Source organism: Quercus suber, unplaced genomic scaffold (assembly GCF_002906115.3).
Source record: "Quercus suber isolate HL8 unplaced genomic scaffold, Cork oak 2.0 scaffold_823, whole genome shotgun sequence".
Taxonomy (NCBI): Eukaryota; Viridiplantae; Streptophyta; class Magnoliopsida; order Fagales; family Fagaceae; genus Quercus; species Quercus suber.
The window spans coordinates 16,225-35,125 of record NW_027070253.1 but is presented as its reverse complement, the minus strand read 5'-3'; the positions used below and the strand labels follow the sequence as shown (position 1 = coordinate 35,125).

Genomic DNA, 18,901 nt, shown 5'->3' with positions numbered 1-18,901 from the left:
TTCTTTTCTTTCATTTTTTGGTGTGTAATCATGTGTGGGCGATTAGCAAACCTGAGGGTGATATAAGTATATAACATATATAACGCAAAGATTGACGTTGAAGTGTTTTCTGGTTTATTTTAGCAACCCGCCCCCACCCCCCCCCCCCCCCTCTTTTTTATGGAAATCTCATAAAAAACACATCTTCCAAAGCACCTTAGGCTTGTAAAGAGGCAGACATTGCAATTTACAAACAAGCAGCCAACACTGCAACACAACAGCAGCCTAAGTTAACAAGGCTTAATGATCAAAAAAATGGGAATAGGGACTCTCAAAGACAGCATAAGTATTAATAAGAATTGAGCTAATTTATGCCTTTGTATTCAATTTTTAATGCTTCTGAAGAATATCAATGTGTTTAAGCAATATCGTAGAAGGGTAGATTGAGCTGAGAAAAAAAAACAGAGAGAGAGAGAGAGAGAGAGTTGAAGGGTAGATTGTCAATAAATCATAAAATCAGGCAGATACTCCAAACAAGTAGGGTGAGAGAGAACTTCCGTTGATTGTCTTGTTCGGGGGGGGGATAATTATGGTTGAAATAGCGAAACATTACGGAAAATAATATTTCCCTTAAGATTTGTATAAATGCCACATATTTATTTACCCATGCCCTCTCACACTATGATTTTCATAACATAATATTTCATTTATAAAAATTAAAAAAAATTGAATTAAAAGAGGAAATGACACTCGTCTAAAGTAGTTTGTGAATAAATGATGATTGACAAAAAATATGTTTTTAGCTTTTTTTATTTTTCTTCTTTTTTTTAGTGTTTGGTTACGTTTAGAAGATATTTTGACCATTTTGTAAGTTTTAAAAATATTTTGGAGGTTTAGGCAAAGTTTTAGTCATTTTAAGAGTTTTTAGTGTTATTTGGTCCTTATATAGATTCTAGTGGAATTTGGTAATTTTGGGATTTTATGGGTATTTTGGTCATTCTAGGGTTATAACATGTAATTTGGTCATTTTTTAGGTTTCAGGGTTATTTTAATTATTTTTGGGGTTATTGTGGTCATTTTTGACGATTTGAAAGGTATTTTGATCACTTTTAAGATTTCAGAGATATTTTGGAGTTTTAAGTGGTACCATGGTTATATTAATATTTCAGAGCTAATTTGACAATTTTACAGGTGTTTGGTGTGGACACGGTGAAGGGGCTAAACGTAGAAAGTATTTGACTTTTAAAAAAGTAATAATAATAATTGCATTTTCTTGGTCAATTATTTTTTTATTTTTTCAGTTTGACTAGGAATTTAGCAAACACCTGAAAACATTAAAAATGTTTTTTTTTTTTTTTTTACGTAGAAACAAACACAACCTAAAAATAAAATATTATCTCCATGGAATTACTATGTGCTTACATGTCCCCTATAATTAGGATTAAAAACAAAAATAGGATTTAATATTTCTATTAAAAATTATTTAATCCTTTTAGGGACCAATTGAAATTAACCTATGATAATCTTATGCATGTATGTCTATGATACGGTCAATTAATGATCAACCAATCAAATTTAAGTATTAACAAAACAATGACTTGGGTACTATTCTACATAATAACTTTCTTGAAATTATAATACGACCACTTGAGAATTGAGATGTAAAATTTAGGGCTGAGTTCACTTTTAAAATACTGAAAAATGCAAAGTTATTGTTTTACCCTTAATTCTTAAAAAGTGAAAGATAATAAATGGGTTACAAAATGTCGTATTTACAATAGGACGTCTAGATTTCATAATGCATTATGATCGGTTGGTAAATTATCAATTTTGATAAAACTGGTGCTTTGAGGTACGTGGCAAATGAACTACGTGCTGTGATATAATGTGGATCAATTGTGTATGCTAAGTTTGTGTATCAAGTTTTTTCATTAATTTGTATTGATTCAGATGTTTTTCAAAAAAAAAAAATTCTCATTAATTCTTGTTCTTACTTTCTATTTTCCAATAACGCAATTGGCAGTCTATTAGGAGCATAAGGTTTTGTTATTGGTTCATCAGGTATTTGTCAACTTATGAGTAAATAATTTTTGTCATTTTTGTCGTTTAAAATAAGAAATGTTGTTTTATTAGCATCAGTTTTAATTGCAATTATTTAGCATTTACCTTTATTAGACTTAGACTTTAGATTTAACCTTAAAATGAATCGTTTAACACAGAGATGTAAAAACATTTTTCAAGTCGTGAAATATTGCACTTTAAAATAGAATTTGTTATAAAATATTGTGCTAAGCAAGTTAATATCCGACAAGTTTCAAAAAAAAAAAAAAATAGTTAATATCCGAAAAAAAAAATGAATTATTAATAATCTTTGAGGCACTTGCCAGCTAGGCCTATTATATAGGATATTTATCACTTGAATTTTTCTCCTATAATTTCCAAATTAAAATATTGTTGATTTGTGAAAACACAGAGAAGCCACAATTATTGACGTGACCACTTTATATCGTATAAGATCATGTTAGAATTTTACTCCTTCAACCTATGTTTATGCAACATTTGCCAAATTTAATCCGTTTCATAATGCAAAGTGAATTTGTTTCCAATTTCTGGCATTGTAGTTATAGCGAGGTTGATGCCAAAATCTACGCTCTTAAAACCTTATTTTCCACACTATTATTATATTAACTTTTATGCACTTAATTTAACACTATCAAATAAGTATTTTTGATTGATCATGTAACCTCCATACTCCATAAAAAGGCAGCTGTCATTAAGGATCTGCATTGGCTAACCATGTCAACAGTGTAAGCTAGCAAATTCATGAGAAACAAAATTTGACAAGTGAAATCTGGAGAAGTAATCTGATATTTGGAATGATAAACATAATTTTAGCCTAGAATTTTGATAATTTAAGTGCAACTTAAGCATGGAAAGAGCAAGCGAAATGAATTGCAATATATATATATATATATCAAATACAATGCTGGTATTCACAAGTTAGATGGCATGCAGGATTTCTTATCTTTATCTACCTATACTTTCTAAATTTTGTCTGCCTATGCTGAGCTAATATTACATCTTAATCCAAAAGCAGGGCTTTATTTAATTATACATTAAAGGTGGGATGGCCGTGGATGAGCTTTGAAGAACAAGAAAATATAGCAGCATTTCACGCCAGGAAAATTTTAACTCATAATATAATTGAAAAATTACACATTACTGAACTTGCGTTCAAGTTACACAAAAAGGTACACAAACTCCAAGCCAACCTTGCATGGTAGAGCACTATTCCTTCTGGATGAAAGAAAGAACAAGATCTGTATGTACAGAAAAGAGTTGTGTGTCCACAAAAAGCTGCTTGCCGTGATAGAGAAGAGGAAAAAAAAATTAGTACGATTTTTAGGACTCTCCATAATAAAGATCATTAGGAGTAAGGATTAAAACAAGGAGCAAAAGGTTAAAATCAAATGGTGATTGTCTGCAGTTTATTCCAAACAAGTAATCTAATGAAACCATGATGTGTGCCTTCAAATTAACATCATAGACTCACATGAACATGAATAAGGTTTGTAAACGATGCCATCAAATATGTCTTTTTAAGATGCAGTCAGATTTTTATTTTTATTTTTTTTTTAAAATAAATTGGTAAGAAGTGTCATTTGACCTAAAGGTCATTTGCTCCTTTTTAGATGTTAGCCTCTTTCTTTGACGAATTCTTGCCCAGGAAAATAAAAATAAAAACTATCTCAAATGGGGGGGGAGGGGGGTGTTTAACCCTGGCCCAACCTGTTTGCAAGATAACTTCTCAAATAATCTCAATAAGAAATAGAAATGGGTTACACAAACTAGTGTGCAAATCATGTTGGAAACAAAACACACCTTCATAAATGGTCGATCACGACTGGGGAATGAGTCAATGAAACTCTCCTTCAAAAGCAATGATACCTATAAAGTAGAAGGAATTTAGTGTCAGATCTGTTTCAACATATTTTGTAGTTTGCTGAAGTGAATCATGAAGAGATTGTTTGCTATTCAAATTTTTTTGATAATTCAATATTGAGGGGAGGGGGGAATTTGAAACCTGGACATCTCCGTTGGAAACACTAGGAGTTACCAATTGAGCTACAAGGCTCTTGACGTTTGTTATTCAACATTACAAGTCAAATAATCATGCAATTTCTGCATCTATTTTTGCAAGCTTGCTGCATATGGAAGTCCTTGTGCACCTTCACTTTCATGCTAAACAAAATGGACTTCAGGTGGTACTCTGATCCCTTGCTAATTTCTAAATCTCACTTCTGCAAAAAATTCTAATCCCTATCCTACTATCTTAGTGCTATCTCTGCCACCACTTAAATGTCTGATCTAGATTAGGAAGATATTGTGAAAGTTTTTCTTGACAAGTAATGATTGCATATATTGCATTGAGTAAAGCCAGTTCTTCCAAAAACGTAGTTACTATGACAGAAATAAAAGAATAATCGATGTTTAAAGATGCCACCAACTAATAGAAAGCAGTCCAATAAAAATTTCCTAACATTCCAATCAGGGAAAAATACAAACCTTATCATCATTGGATTGAACATTTGTAATTGTGTGGGAACGAAGGTTAGAGCAAAGAGTATCCAAGTAAGACCTTAGCACTGCTAGGAAATCCTTTGCTGCTTCGACCTACATATCACAAACATAGATACAAAAACAACAGTGAGCAGACCATCAAATACCATTTTTATAATTCAATAGTTACAATGAGGGAGGTGATTTAAACCCTAGATGTCTCCGTTAGAAACATCAGGAGGTGTCAGCTAGTTGAGTTACAATGGAGAACAAACCATCAAATACCATTGTCACGTCATTCAAGGTAAGAATCTCATCTCAAGTATAAAGAACATGGCGAATTGGCCGTCATTGATATTTGATATAAGAAATAAAATATATTGCTTTGTGTCAATCATGTCACCAACCAAACTAAGATGGTTCGATCAAGTTAAGAAGTTAATTTTAAAAAGAAGGCAGTTAACCAAAACCTACATTCCCAAAAAATAGAAATTTTTCCAAAAGAATAATTGATTAAGATAATATGGGAATATATACATATTACAACAGGCACAGCAAAAGGCATAAGACAATGGCAATCTTATGGACAAAGTAGTAACAACACAGACCATTGGGAGGCATTCTGTGAGGCTTGTGACAGGAGAAGATCTTCACTTTGCGCAAGGATGTAAGAGGTCAAATCAGTAAAAGGGTGGAAACCCTCAAACAAAGGGAAATAGTGAGTTTGGAAGTAGCTTTTTGATTAAAGTTGGTTGAAAGTATAATTGTACCTAAAAAAAGTGGGGCTTTAAAAAGCTGCACATAGGCAAATAATCTAAAAAGCTAAAAGAAGAAGCTGTTGGCAAATGCACAATCTATCTTGTACATTTGTTATCACCATGTGGCCAGTACCAAAAATACCATAAAAAAAACTCACGAATCTCATGTAGCATTAAAGGGAAATGCATAAAGCCATTGTTGGAACCATAATGAACTCGTGGCAATGAGAAACTGCAGAATCAGCTATACCAAATGCAGCATTGGCAGTCAACTAGACTCCAGGTGCCTACGGCTCTCATATCACAAAAAAAAAAAAAAAAAAAAAAAAAAAAAAAAAAAAAGGTTGCTACTGATATGCTCTTTCTAAAGAAATTTACTATGACAACCAAGGGCTTCCTGCTAGCCCAGATATAAGTCAATAACACTAAAAGCATGCAAGAATGGAGAACAAGTAGATTTGGCCAGGGGAAGGAGGGTGCAAAGGAACAGTGAGGACCAAACAGATCAGACAAAAAAGCACACCTGCACTTCTGTGCATTCATACACTGGCCGTTTCTTCCCCAAATAACTTTCTCCAACAAGCTTTGCATGATAAGGACTTAACAAGGAAAATAACTCCCTCTGTTTTGGCAGTTGAGGTATCGACGGTGACTTCACCTAATGCATCAGAGGAATAATTATAAATAAGATAACTTGGTCACAAAGTCTAAGCTAAACAATAGGTCTAAATATATATTACTTACATTATGGAATTAAACAATGCAAAGTGACATAAAAGAGTGGCAGCAAACGAACATCACTAAAGGTGATATACAAATTTCATGATGCAAAAGAAAAGCATGCACTTAAATTGACTTTGACCCTTTAAATTTGCTGGCCAATATTACAGTGCCTTTTTCCTTGCATCAGGTTCCATGAGCACTCATGCATCAAACCATTTCAGATAATTTTTAAACTGAAAACCAGAATAAAGTCTCTCCATGCCCATAAATACTAAAGAACATACTCCAGGATCCAAGGGCCTCAAAACTCAAAGCCCAAGGAAAGGATGCTATCCAAATCTTGCCCAACGCATATCATAAGCAGGTTGTTATCTTATGGTAAAACCATCCAAGGAGAAATTATCTTTTTTTTTATAGGTGATTTGTCACCATCCTACCTTGAAGTTGCTTGTCAAGCAACTTCAAGGTTCAGATAATTTCTTCTTCTCTTCTCCCCCTCCAAGGAGGAATTATCTGAACCTTGAAGTTGCTTGACAAGCAACAAGTGCCTATCATTTAAAAGAAACAAAAGACAACAATGAACAGAAAAATATTTATAATCTTCTATAAATCATCTGCCTTGTTCAACCACAATATTCTTTGGAAAAAATAAAACAGAAAAGAAAGACAAGAAACTTGAAAAGCATCAATCTAACCAAATCAAATTTCTGAAAAAGAAAAAAAATTACACACCTGATTCTTGTTGACATCAAGTAGAATGACATTTGTCAACTTTGATTGAACTTCATTGGTTTTGTTCTTTACACCAACCTGTAGATGAAAATTACTTATAGGAATCAATCAGATGTCAGCAGTAGTACTAACTAAAAAATTATGTCTAATATAATGGCTGGAAGACACATTTGGATTTATCTCCATCATAAGGACCCTGAAATTTCCCAACAATATAGATGCAGGAGCATCTAAGCCCAAAACAAAGAAGGCCCAATAGTTTATTTGTCTAGCCCATAGTTATTATAAGACTAGTCTTTTATCACTCTATGTTATGTTTTATTTATTATTATGTCTTTACCATTTTTTTTTTTTTTTGAAAGTAATAAAAAGTTTTATTAGGAAAAAACAACAGACATCAGGTATACAGGAATTATACTAGATGAACATCTCAGCTAAGCTAGATGATAAAGAATAAAAAGTTTTAAAAGGTCATGCGACTAGCATGGGACTTTTAATAAAGTTGGATGGTTAGGATTTAATTGTTATATGTAAGATAGAGGCCTAGGATTCTAGGGTTAATAAGGCTATTATAAATAGCCCCTTTTGTGTCATTGTAGGCAGCTTCTTCTTATCTAATTCATAAAAATTACAGACTTATGTTTTTCTTGAGCTCTTTGAGACTAGCAATTGATATTTGATTGTTCCAACTTCAATCCTATTATCTATTTCTTTGCCTTAATCTTGTTTGCAGTTGGAATTTCCTCTTAAACCCTTCTCCTACACTAGATCTAAGTTCTCCTCACCATATCAAGTATGCAGCATGCAATTGTACAAAGGAAACGCTGAATAAAAACAACCAAACTTGCACATTTATAGTCTAAAAAACCCATTCCTAATATTATTCTAAGAAGTTAAGTATAATAAGACACATTACAGTGTAACTAATGAACACTTACAATGTAAGGGACAGGTGCATCCAAAAAGTCCAGCATGTCATTTGGTAAAACCTGGATTTTGATGCACACGATTAAGACACAAAGAATAGTTTAATAGAAAAAAAAGTGTTAAAATAATCCTAAAAATTACAGTTCGCTTGAAAATGTTCAAAGGTCACAAGAAACCTATACCGGCATTAGCAAGCTTTGCCACTGGTAGGGGCGGATTAGAGGGATAATGGACAAAACTGAAGCAGATAAGATTCCCTGTACATCAAAGAATTTCAAAAATCCAATATAATCACCAAAGGTTCTGCTGCATTTTTTAAAACTAATAAAAAACAAATGAAAATCTAAATGATTCAAATATAATCTCAAAGGGTTTTGCAATGAAATACATTAAAGATGACATGTCAAAGAAAACATCACAAATGCAACATTTTAAACCTGTATATTCTGAAAACTGCCCAAGCTCAACCGTTATAGGATAATCATCATGAATAAATATGCAGCCCATAAACATCCTAGATTTTTTGAAAGTGGGACTAAACTAACAATATTGCATTTCTCAGCAAACAAAATAATGTGGTGGAGACTATACATCTTCATGAGATTATAAACATGACATGAGGCAAATTACATACCAGATTGGAACAAACAACCACAATCTGCTTCTCCAGCAGAGCTGCTGCAAACAATGTTAAGACCTGCATAGTGCAAAGAAAATCAATACCTATGCTTCAGCCATCATGTATACATTCTAATTACTATAGATTCAATTTGAGATACTGGAAGAAACCACCATTTTANTTCTCCATCAATGTTATCGTCTTTCACACAAAAAAAAAAAAAGATAGTTACACCACCATTTTGTTTTATTATACGTTTCTTATAGTTGATCCATGAGCTTTCTTTGCTAACAGGTCTGTCAGACGACACCACAATTCGTGACACAAACCACTTGTTTCTTGAACTCCCCTTGCTGAAGGACAAATTGGAAAATACATCAACAAAATGTCAGTGGCTGGATCTTGGAGCCAGAATGCTATTCAAATAACAAATGACAGGCTTAAAAAAAGGGCTGAAATCACGATGTATTACCAGGGATCTGAAGTGGGGGGTTCCAGTTCCACTTGAGAGATTTAGTGATAAGGTTATTAGTTGTTGATAGACATGCTGAATTCATGCTGGCCTCTTCAATTTTTTCTCAAAATTTGGCAAATTGACCCTTTTTTTTTTACTTGTGTGGATAGGTTTTCTATGTCTGGTTTGATGCGCCTATTGGATATGTTTCTATTACTTCTTGCTACACACCTGAGTGGGAGAAGTGGTGGAAGAATCCTGAAGATGTAGAGTTGTATCAGTTTATGGGCAAGGACAACGTGCCGTTCCACACTGTAAGTGATTTAAAAAAAAAAAAAAAAAATTTCTAATAACTCTAAGAAGAGGGCAAGATACTAACTCAAAAGTACTAAGATTAGTTAGAATGTTAGATTTTGTTTTTTTGTAGAATGTTAGATTTTTTTTTTTTTGGTCAGATATATGCTTATCAATGTTTTCCCCCCCAGCTAAGAAACTGAAGTTAATTATTTTTTAAAGAAATCATCTTATGGCCACTCATCTATGTTATTCTTTTCCATGTTTTCAGTTTTTTCTGGCTACTTCTAATTTTTCTTTTTGTCTTTTTGGTTAGATATTTCCAGAAATGTACGTAGTCTTTGTATCTTGTAAATAACATACAATTTGTTATTGCATCTTAATATTTTTAAAAGTTTACAGTAACCATTGTATCTTTTAGATAACAATAATATACAACAGTTATTGCATATAATTTTAGAACCTTGTGGCAGTCACTAAGTTGGTATGTTTTCTTGTGGGTCATAGGTAGGTCTAAATCTTGTCTCACACTTATGAGGATTTATATCTTGTATCATTGTGCTAGTAGCTTGTTGACTTGTAATTTTAGTGTAACCACACGGCCAATTTTCTTTGTTAAAATCCTCTACACTTTCCAAATATTGATTGCTATCGACTTAAGTTAGATGACATGATACTTGAATCTAAATTGGTATTAAATCAAATCTAATGAGATGAGACTTTGTGAAGTTATTGTACTAATGGTTAAAATAAAAACTGTTGTTTTGTCATTGGCAATGTAAATGCAAGTTCAATAGCATGGAGCAGCGGAGTTTTATTAGTTCACCTAATTGGTCTCATAGATACTGCATGCAAGGCTCATGAAATTTTTGGCTTCAGAATTTAGGTTATTTATTTATTATTTCTTATGAACTGTACATAAGGTGGCAACTTGTGTCTCCCCTCATGAAGTAGGGGTCACTAGTTCGAATCTCTCCTTTGGGGTCTAAAAAAATCCTTTGGTTGTAGTGGTGGATGTTTTGAGCTTAGTAAACGTTTGGTTGTCCTTTTTTTCCACCATTGTCATGGAGACTTATGGTTTGGCTTGGACCTCTTGGTTGTGGGGACTGCTTTTTATCTTCCCCACTACCCTTTTTGACTGTTACTATATTCTTGTTAGTTCGAATCTCTCCTTTGGGGTCTAAAAAAATCCTTTGGTTGTAGTGGTGGATGTTTTGAGCTTAGTAAACGTTTGGTTGTCCTTTTTTTCCACCATTGTCATGGAGACTTATGGTTTGGCTTGGACCTCTTGGTTGTGGGGACTGCTTTTTATCTTCCCCACTACCCTTTTTGACTGTTACTATATTCTTGTTTTAGGTGATGTTTCCATCTACACTTCTTGGAACTAGTGAAAATTGGACTTTAATGAAGACTATCAGTGTCACTGAATACTTGAATTATGAAACAGGTTAGCCAACTATTTTGTAGCAGTTTAGCTGATGCGCGATGGTGGTCAATTTATCAGTCATCTAGATGGATGATTGATCAATTACCTTCTCTTTTACATAACAATGATGTTTCTCATTCGAAAATATTGAACTAGATGAATTTTCATTTGGATGGTTTCTGTAGGAAAGTTTTCTAAGAGTAAAGGTATTGGAGTCTTTGGCAATGATGCAAAAGATACAAACATTCCAGTAGAAGTATGGCGATATTACTTACTGACTAATAGGCCTGAGGTAAGCAGCATATATTTATTACTTTTTTTTAATAAGAATTAATGCTGGGTTCTACTAATTGGATGAATGGGTTTGTGTAAACTAGGTATCAGACACATTATTTACATGGGCTGACTTGCAAGCAAAATTAAACAGTGAGTTGCTAAATAACTTGGGCAACTTTATAAATCAAGTTTTGAGTTTCATTGTTAAACCTCCAGGTTGGTTGGCTGTGTACCTTAAGTTTCTTAAAGTTTTGTTGTTCAGCTAGTTTTTTATTTGATTCTCCTGATTGTGTACATACTTATAATATTTCTGGATTGTTGTTATAGTACAGAGCACTAGTTATAGAAGTGACACATTTTATTTAGTGCCTCACCGAATTAGAACCATTCTCAATGCCTTTTGCATATATGTGAACTAAAGGCCGTCCGGCCTAGTGGCATGTCCACCTTTTTGGTGGTTCAATGTTTGGGGTTCAATCTCTAGTAACTTTACCTATAAAAAAAGGCTATTTTTGTAAGGCATTTATATTTTAGAGAGTTAAAAATGGTGCCAATAGTCCATCTTACATTATGCCACCTTTTAATATTTATGAAATTCCAAATGGTTTTGCCATTTTTATTATAATGGGCTTGGCTGGTATGAAGAGAAACTGCAAGTGCATAACTGAGTTTCTTTTTACAGGTCGAGGATATGGTTCCATTATTCCTCAGCCTTCAGATGCTGACCCAGATCCATTGCAACATGAACCAACTAGGAAATTGGTTGGTAGCATTGTTGACTATGTGGAGCAATATGTAGGAGCCATTGAAAAGGTGATTGAAATACTGGCTAGTATACTGTCATGCAACCAGAAGCTGCCCCTCTTTCGCTAATTGCTTTTGCATTATAATGACATTCTTATTTGTATTTTGTATAGGTTAAACTAAAGCAAGGGCTGAAAATTGCAATGAGCATTTCTAGTGAAGGGAATGGATATTTGCAAGTAAGTCTAGAACATTTTTGTTTGTACTGATTTGGACGTTTGTTTAATATGTTCTTTTATGAGGATGTTGGTTGGAAATTGCCCTTGGCTGCCCATGAAACAAAATTTCTCTCTCCTAATGCGTACTTTGCTCATGATTGCTATGTAGGAAAGCAAATTCTGGAAGCTTTACAATGATGATCAACTTTCTTGCTCTCTTGTCATAAGAACTTCGGCTGGGCTAGTATATCTTCTCACATGTTTGTTAGAACCTTTTATGCCATCTTTTTCACTTGAGGTAATTTAACTTGCCAGTTGATCTCTCTGTGGCACTTAGGGCAATGCTAGTATTCTTTATCATGAGTTAGCCAATATGGTTGTGCATGCTGACAATATGATGTAGGACAAAATATTCTAATTAATTTCTGTAATCTTTTATATTTGGCATTTTTATGTAATTTTTGTTATTTTAGGTTTAGGGCATTTATTTCCTTGTTTTTAGGTGTTTTTAATGTTGTTTAGTCAAATTAGGGTTTTATATGCTTTCGTAGCCGCCTTAGGGTTTCTAGTTGCCCTAGGTTTTGTTTTTACTATTTAAACGCATTGTAGCCTCCAAAAGCAATTCAGTTTTTGGATTAATAAAAATACAGACTTTTTGTCAAATTCTTTTTCTGGTGGATTCCAGTTTATCACCTTGTGAATTCAAGGAACCTCTCGTGGATTCGAGAAACCCCTCATGGATTCGAGGTTTACTACCAGGAAATAACAGTTTAGTTTCTGTTTTATCAAGAGAGCATCGTGTGTGCTTTCTCTTCAGGCTTCCGCGACATCAGTTGGTATCAGAGCCTTGACTTACCCTGGTCTGATGGCTAATTGGCGAGACGGTGACCACCACAACAATGACGACGGTGACGACGTCAACAACCCAGTCCTCACTAGGGATGAGTTCCTCAAGTTTCGTGAAGAGGCTCGTGATGAGCAACAATTTCATGAAAAGAGTCAGAAAATTATGGGTGAAATCCAGCAAAAGATTGCTACCCTTCTTGCTAGGAAATCATCTTGCAACAACAATGTTCGGTATATTCAAAGACGCACTCCTAGCTACAAGAAAATTCCATTCTTTGATGGAGATATGTGTAAGATGGATTTTATTGACTGGCTTCTTGATTTGGAAGAGTATTTTAATTTTTGGAAGATTTGTGATGAAGAAAAGGTGCGGCTTGCATCTAATAAATTAGACAATGAAGCAGAAGAATGGTGGGAAGACATTCAAATTGATAGAAAGCGACGAGGTAAGCATCCAATTTGCTCTTGGCAAAGAATGAAAAGAGTATTAATTGATTTATGGTTTCCTAATGACTATTATGATATACTAGATTTCGAATCTCTCCTTTGGGGTCTAAAAAAATCCTTTGGTTGTAGTGGTGGATGTTTTGAGCTTAGTAAACGTTTGGTTGTCCTTTTTTTCCACCATTGTCATGGAGACTTATGGTTTGGCTTGGACCTCTTGGTTGTGGGGACTGCTTTTTATCTTCCCCACTACCCTTTTTGACTGTTACTATATTCTTGTTTTAGGTGATGTTTCCATCTACACTTCTTGGAACTAGTGAAAATTGGACTTTAATGAAGACTATCAGTGTCACTGAATACTTGAATTATGAAACAGATTAGCCAACTATTTTGTAGCAGTTTAGCTGATGTGCGATGGTGGTCAATTTATCAGTCATCTAGATGGATGATTGATCAATTACCTTCTCTTTTACATAACAATGATGTTTCTCATTCGAAAATATTGAACTAGATGAATTTTCATTTGGATGGTTTCTGTAGGAAAGTTTTCTAAGAGTAAAGGTATTGGAGTCTTTGGCAATGATGCAAAAGATACAAACATTCCAGTAGAAGTATGGCGATATTACTTATTGACTAATAGGCCTGAGGTAAGCAGCATATATTTATTACTTTTTTTTAATAAGAATTAATGCTGGGTTCTACTAATTGCTTTCTGGATTGATGAATGGGTTTGTGTAAACTAGGTATCAGACACATTATTTACATGGGCTGACTTGCAAGCAAAATTAAACAGCGAGTTGCTAAATAACTTGGGCAACTTTATAAATCGAGTTTTGAGTTTCATTGTTAAACCTCCAGGTTGGTTGGCTGTGTACCTTAAGTTTCTTAAAGTTTTGTTGTTCAGCTAGTTTTTTATTTGATTCTCCTGATTGTGTACATACTTATAATATTTCTGGATTGTTGTTATAGTACAGAGCACTAGTTATAGAAGTGACACATTTTATTTAGTGCCTCACCGAATTAGAACCATTCTCAATGCCTTTTGCATATATGTGAACTAAAGGCCGTCCGGCTTAGTGGCATGTCCACCTTTTTGGTGGTTCAATGTTTGGGGTTCAATCTCTAGTAACTTTACCTATAAAAAAAGCCTATTTTTTTAAGGCATTTATATTTTAGAGAGTTAAAAATGGTGCCAATAGTCCATCTTACATTATGCCACCTTTTAATATTTATGAAATTCCAAATGGTTTTGCCATTTTTATTATAATGGGCTTGTCTGGTTTGAAGAGAAACTGCAAGTGCATAACTGAGTTTCTTTTTACAGGTCGAGGATATGGTTCCATTATTCCTCAGCCTTCAGATGCTGACCAAGATCCATTGCAACATGAACCAACTAGGAAATTGGTTGGTAGCATTGTTGACTATGTGGAGCAATATGTAGAAGCCATGGAAAAGGTGATTGAAATACTGGCTAGTATACTGTCATGCAACCAGAAGCTGCCCCTTTTTCGCTAATTGCTTTTGCATTATAATGATATTCTTATTTGCATTTTGTATAGGTTAAACTAAAGCAAGGGCTGAAAATTGCAATGAGCATTTCTAGTGAAGGGAATGGATATTTGCAAGTAAGTCTAGAACATTTTTGTTTGTACTGATTTGGATGTTTGTTTAATATGTTCTTTTATGAGGATGTTGGTTGGAAATTGCCCTTGGCTGCCCATGAAACAAAATTTCTCTCTCCTAATGCGTACTTTGCTCATGATTGCTATGTAGGAAAGCAAATTCTGGAAGCTTTACAATGATGATCAACTTTCTTGCTCTCTTGTCATAAGAACTTCGGCTGGGCTAGTATATCTTCTCACATGTTTGTTAGAACCTTTTATGCCATCTTTTTCACTTGAGGTAATTTAACCTGCCAGTTGATCTCTCTGTGGCACTTAGGGCAATGCTAGTATTCTTTATCATGAGTTAGCCAATATGGTTGTGCATGCTGACAATATCTGTATTGTTGGTTGTGTTGAAGGTACTTAAGCAGCTTAATTTGCCTCCTGATACTCCAACTTTGCTTGAAAAAGGAGATTTTGATAGGGTAAGCCGACCTTGGGAGATCCTACCTGCTGGTCACAAAATTGGGACACCAGTGCCATTGTTTAAGGAATTGGTATAACTCTCCTACTTCTATGTTTTGTTTTGTGAATTGTGATGGAGATTTTGTGGGCTTTGTCTCATGGTTACTAATTTAGTGAAAGCAAATGTTCAGAAAGATGAAGAAGTAGAATTCTTCAGAGAGAAGTTTGCAGGAAGCCAAGCTGATAGGATTGTGAGGGCAGAAGCTGAAGCAGAGAAGATAGCTGAGAAACTGAAGAAAACAGAAGTTTCAGGTTGCATTTTATTGATATTATATTTATTTACTCACTTCTAGTGTTTGCCATATCAATTGCTACATTGCATGGTGGTGTCATTGATGTGCTATATTTCCAACCAATAAGTTCATAAAAGCACTAATCATTTTATCTTTTATTCTTCTATAATTACGTTCTTCACAGGCCTTCTCTATTCAAATGCTAACCATTTTGTTTTTGATGATAAGTGTGGCTTCCACATTTTCTTGACAAGTTGATATTACCTATGATTAGTGTGTCTTTTCATACCTCTCTCATTATACTTCTTGATTAATCATAGGCACTACTAATTTGTTAGTAGTAGTTGCTTAATATGGTGAGGCATTGTATGGAACAGATAGCAGTGGAAAAAAGCAACGGCCTGTAAAACACTAAAACCTGCAACTGAATCCAAAGCTAAGGCCCATGCTGAGACAGAAATTTCAATTACAAGACTTGACATCTGTGTTGGCCTTATTACGAGTGTTCAGAAGCATCCTGATGCTGATTCCCTCTATATTGAAGATAGCAACCACATATATTAATCATCTAATAGCTTTTAAAAATGGCTTAGTGATCACGAGTATATAATTTTGGTTGAGATTGTTGTGATGGTGTTGGATGGTGGGTAATGACACATTTTAACATGTTAGCATTTTTGTCGCAAAAATGGCTACATCATTTGTTGCGTGGTGTTAAGATTGTTTTAGAAAATGGTTTTATGATACTCATTAAAGCCCATGGTTGATTTTGAATAAGTTTCACTTTGAAAAAAATTCCTTGTTTTGTCATTGCTTGTTTAAGTCTGGATTATCAAACATGAACGCTAACGAGATTTTTAATTAAAAAAAATTTCAGGTTGAATTGGTTGATCCACCTAAATCTGCTACTGTTGGAGAAAGAGTTACATTTCCTGGATTCAATGGTGAGCCAGGCTCCGATGATGTCTTGAACCCAAAGAAGAAAGTCTGGGAAACATTGCAAGTGGATCCGAACACCAGATAGCTAAGTCTCTATGTTCAAAGTTTTTTTTTTTTTTTTTTTTTTTTTTTTTTTTTTTTTTTATTCTTCTATAATTACGTTCTTCACAGGCCTTCTCTGTTCAAATGCTAACCATTTTGTTTTTGATGATAAGTGTGGCTTCCACATTTTCTTGACAAGTTGATATTACAGTAGTACTATGATTAGTGTGTCTTTTCATACCTCTCTCATTATACTTCTTGATTAATCATAGGCACTACTAATTTGTTAGTAGTAGTTGCTTAATATGGTGAGGCATTGTATGGAACAGATAGCAGTGGAAAAAAGCAACGGCCTGTAAAACACTAAAACCTGCAACTGAATCCAAAGCTAAGGCCAATGCTGAGACAGAAATTTCAATTACAAGACTTGACATCTGTGTTGGCCTTATTACGAGTGTTCAGAAGCATCCTGATGCTGATTCCCTCTATATTGAAGATAGCAACCACATATATTAATCATCTAATAGCTTTTAAAAATGGCTTAGTGATCACGAGTATATAATTTTGGTTGAGATTGTTGTGATGGTGTTGGATGGTGGGTAACGACACATTTTAACATGTTAGCATTTTTGTGCAAAAATGGCTACATCATTTGTTGCGTGGTGTTAAGATTGTTTTAGAAAATGGTTTTATGATACTCATTAAAGCCCATGGTTGATTTTGAATAAGTTTCACTTTGAAAAAAATTCCTTGCTTTGTCATTGCTTGTTTAAGTCTGGATCATCAAACATGAACGCTAACGAGATTTTTAATAATAAAAAAAATTCAGGTTGAATTGGTTGATCCACCTAAATCTGCTACTGTTGGAGAAAAGAGTTACATTTCCTGGATTCAATGGTGAGCCAGGCTCTGATGATGTCTTGAACCCAAAGAAGAAAGTCTGGGAAACATTGCAAGTGGATCCGAACACCAACACGGAACTAGTGGCCTCCTACAAAGATATTCCAATCACCACATTTGCTGGTGTTTGCACTGTTTCATCTGTTGCCCGTGGGTCAATCAGATAGCTAAGTCTCTTTGTTCAAAGTTTTTTTTTTTTTTTTGAGAAGTTGTTCAATTATTGAAAACATAAAAACATCCCCCTATATTTTGATACGTAATTTTATGTTATTCTTCATGTTGGTATAAAAAACTAATTGCAGGAGTACTAGTTATTTTGAAAAGTACGTACAACTACGGTCATGAAAAATTAGGAATGCATATCTAAAGTCCTAAACGGTTTGATCAATCTTGAAATGATTCTAACATTGTAAATTGTAATACTCAATAACATTTTTTTTTTCCTATCTAATATATGAAACATTTCAAAAGCAGAGTTTTCTTATATTATCAAAAACTTCTTGTATTAACTTTATTTAAATAAAAACAAATAATATTTTTCTGAAAAATCAAGCCACCTTTAATACCAAATATTTCGTTTATTAAGGGACATATGGATTAATTGTTTTATATGGGTGGGATAAGAACCATTATGTGGTATTTTGGACATGAGAGCTCCTCTCATACATGTCTAAGCCCAACCATCAAGTAATATTTGTAGTTCAATTTCTTGCTATTCACTAATCCCAAAAAGGAAGATAATAATTATTAAAGAGTAGTATTAATCAAGATTGATAGGTTTGAGTTGTCCCAATCACTTGCCAACAACTTTCTTTCTTTGATACCGAATGGTTATAAAAAGTAAAAACCTACACAAAGGTTGGAGGACAATATCCAGTAATCTTTCTTTTTATTCTTTTTTCCTTTTTTGTTAAAAATATCCAATTAGTATTAAGTAATCATTGTTTTTATAAAATTTTCTATGTAGATCCCCCGTAATTATGAGTATTTGAAGTTTGAACTTATGTAATGTAAGGACGCAATTTGGGTCCCTAGTAGGGATGGTAATGGGGCGGGGTGAGGCCGAAGGATGGGATCTTCGTCCCCGTCCCGCATGGTTTTATCTTACCCCATCCCCGCCCCGCTCCGCATGATAGGGAATACTTTCTCACCCCATCTCTGCCCCTTGGGGACTCGTGAAGCCCCGCCCCACTCCGTAAAACTCTACTTTTTATTAATTTACCCTACAACTAGTACAATTTTTTTAATGAAACCTATTTCATTAATAAAAATATACTTGAAGTTACAACTAAATTTATCCCATCAAATCAAATCAATTTTTTGAAAAAATTAAATAATATATCCAAGTGTTTAACATGACAATTATAAAAAAAAAAAAAAAAAAATCTCATAGTATAACACATAACATTTTTTTTTTTTTTTTTTTTTTTTTTTTTTTTTTTGAGAAGTTGTTCAATTATTGAAAACATAAAAACATCCCCCTATATTTCGATACGTAATTTTATGTTATTCTTCATGTTGGTATAAAAAACTAATTGTAGGAGTACTAGTTATTTTGAAAAGTACGTACAACTACGGTCATGAAAAATTAGGAATGCATATCTAAAGTCCTAAACGGTTTGATCAATCTTGAAATGATTCTAACATTGTAAATTGTA

The 18,901-nt window shown here is 33.8% G+C and overlaps 2 protein-coding genes across 2 annotated transcripts; one reads left to right on the top strand and one right to left on the bottom strand.

Moving 5' to 3' along the window:
- Window positions 1-2,923: 2,923 nt before the first annotated feature.
- LOC136064992 (uncharacterized) lies at window positions 2,924-8,410 on the bottom strand. The gene is made up of 8 exons (XM_065767563.1): window positions 8,314-8,410; window positions 7,862-7,936; window positions 7,691-7,741; window positions 6,753-6,830; window positions 5,821-5,955; window positions 4,546-4,653; window positions 3,862-3,927; window positions 2,924-3,336 (listed from the first exon to the last, which is right to left on the bottom strand). Exons 1-8 carry the CDS (start codon window positions 8,380-8,382, stop codon window positions 3,268-3,270), a joined length of 651 nt encoding a protein of 216 aa, XP_065623635.1. The 5' UTR covers window positions 8,383-8,410; the 3' UTR covers window positions 2,924-3,267.
- LOC112007659 (probable methionine--tRNA ligase) lies at window positions 8,405-15,941 on the top strand. Its single transcript, XM_065767556.1, is given in 15 exon segments — window positions 8,405-8,491; window positions 8,565-8,667; window positions 8,670-8,728; window positions 8,730-8,822; window positions 8,923-9,066; window positions 10,403-10,493; window positions 10,658-10,764; window positions 13,744-13,858; window positions 14,325-14,455; window positions 14,560-14,625; window positions 14,774-14,902; window positions 15,024-15,161; window positions 15,261-15,381; window positions 15,740-15,765; window positions 15,768-15,941. Coding segments are annotated over 15 exon segments (1,569 nt in total). The 3' UTR covers window positions 15,927-15,941.
- Window positions 15,942-18,901: the final 2,960 nt, after the last annotated feature.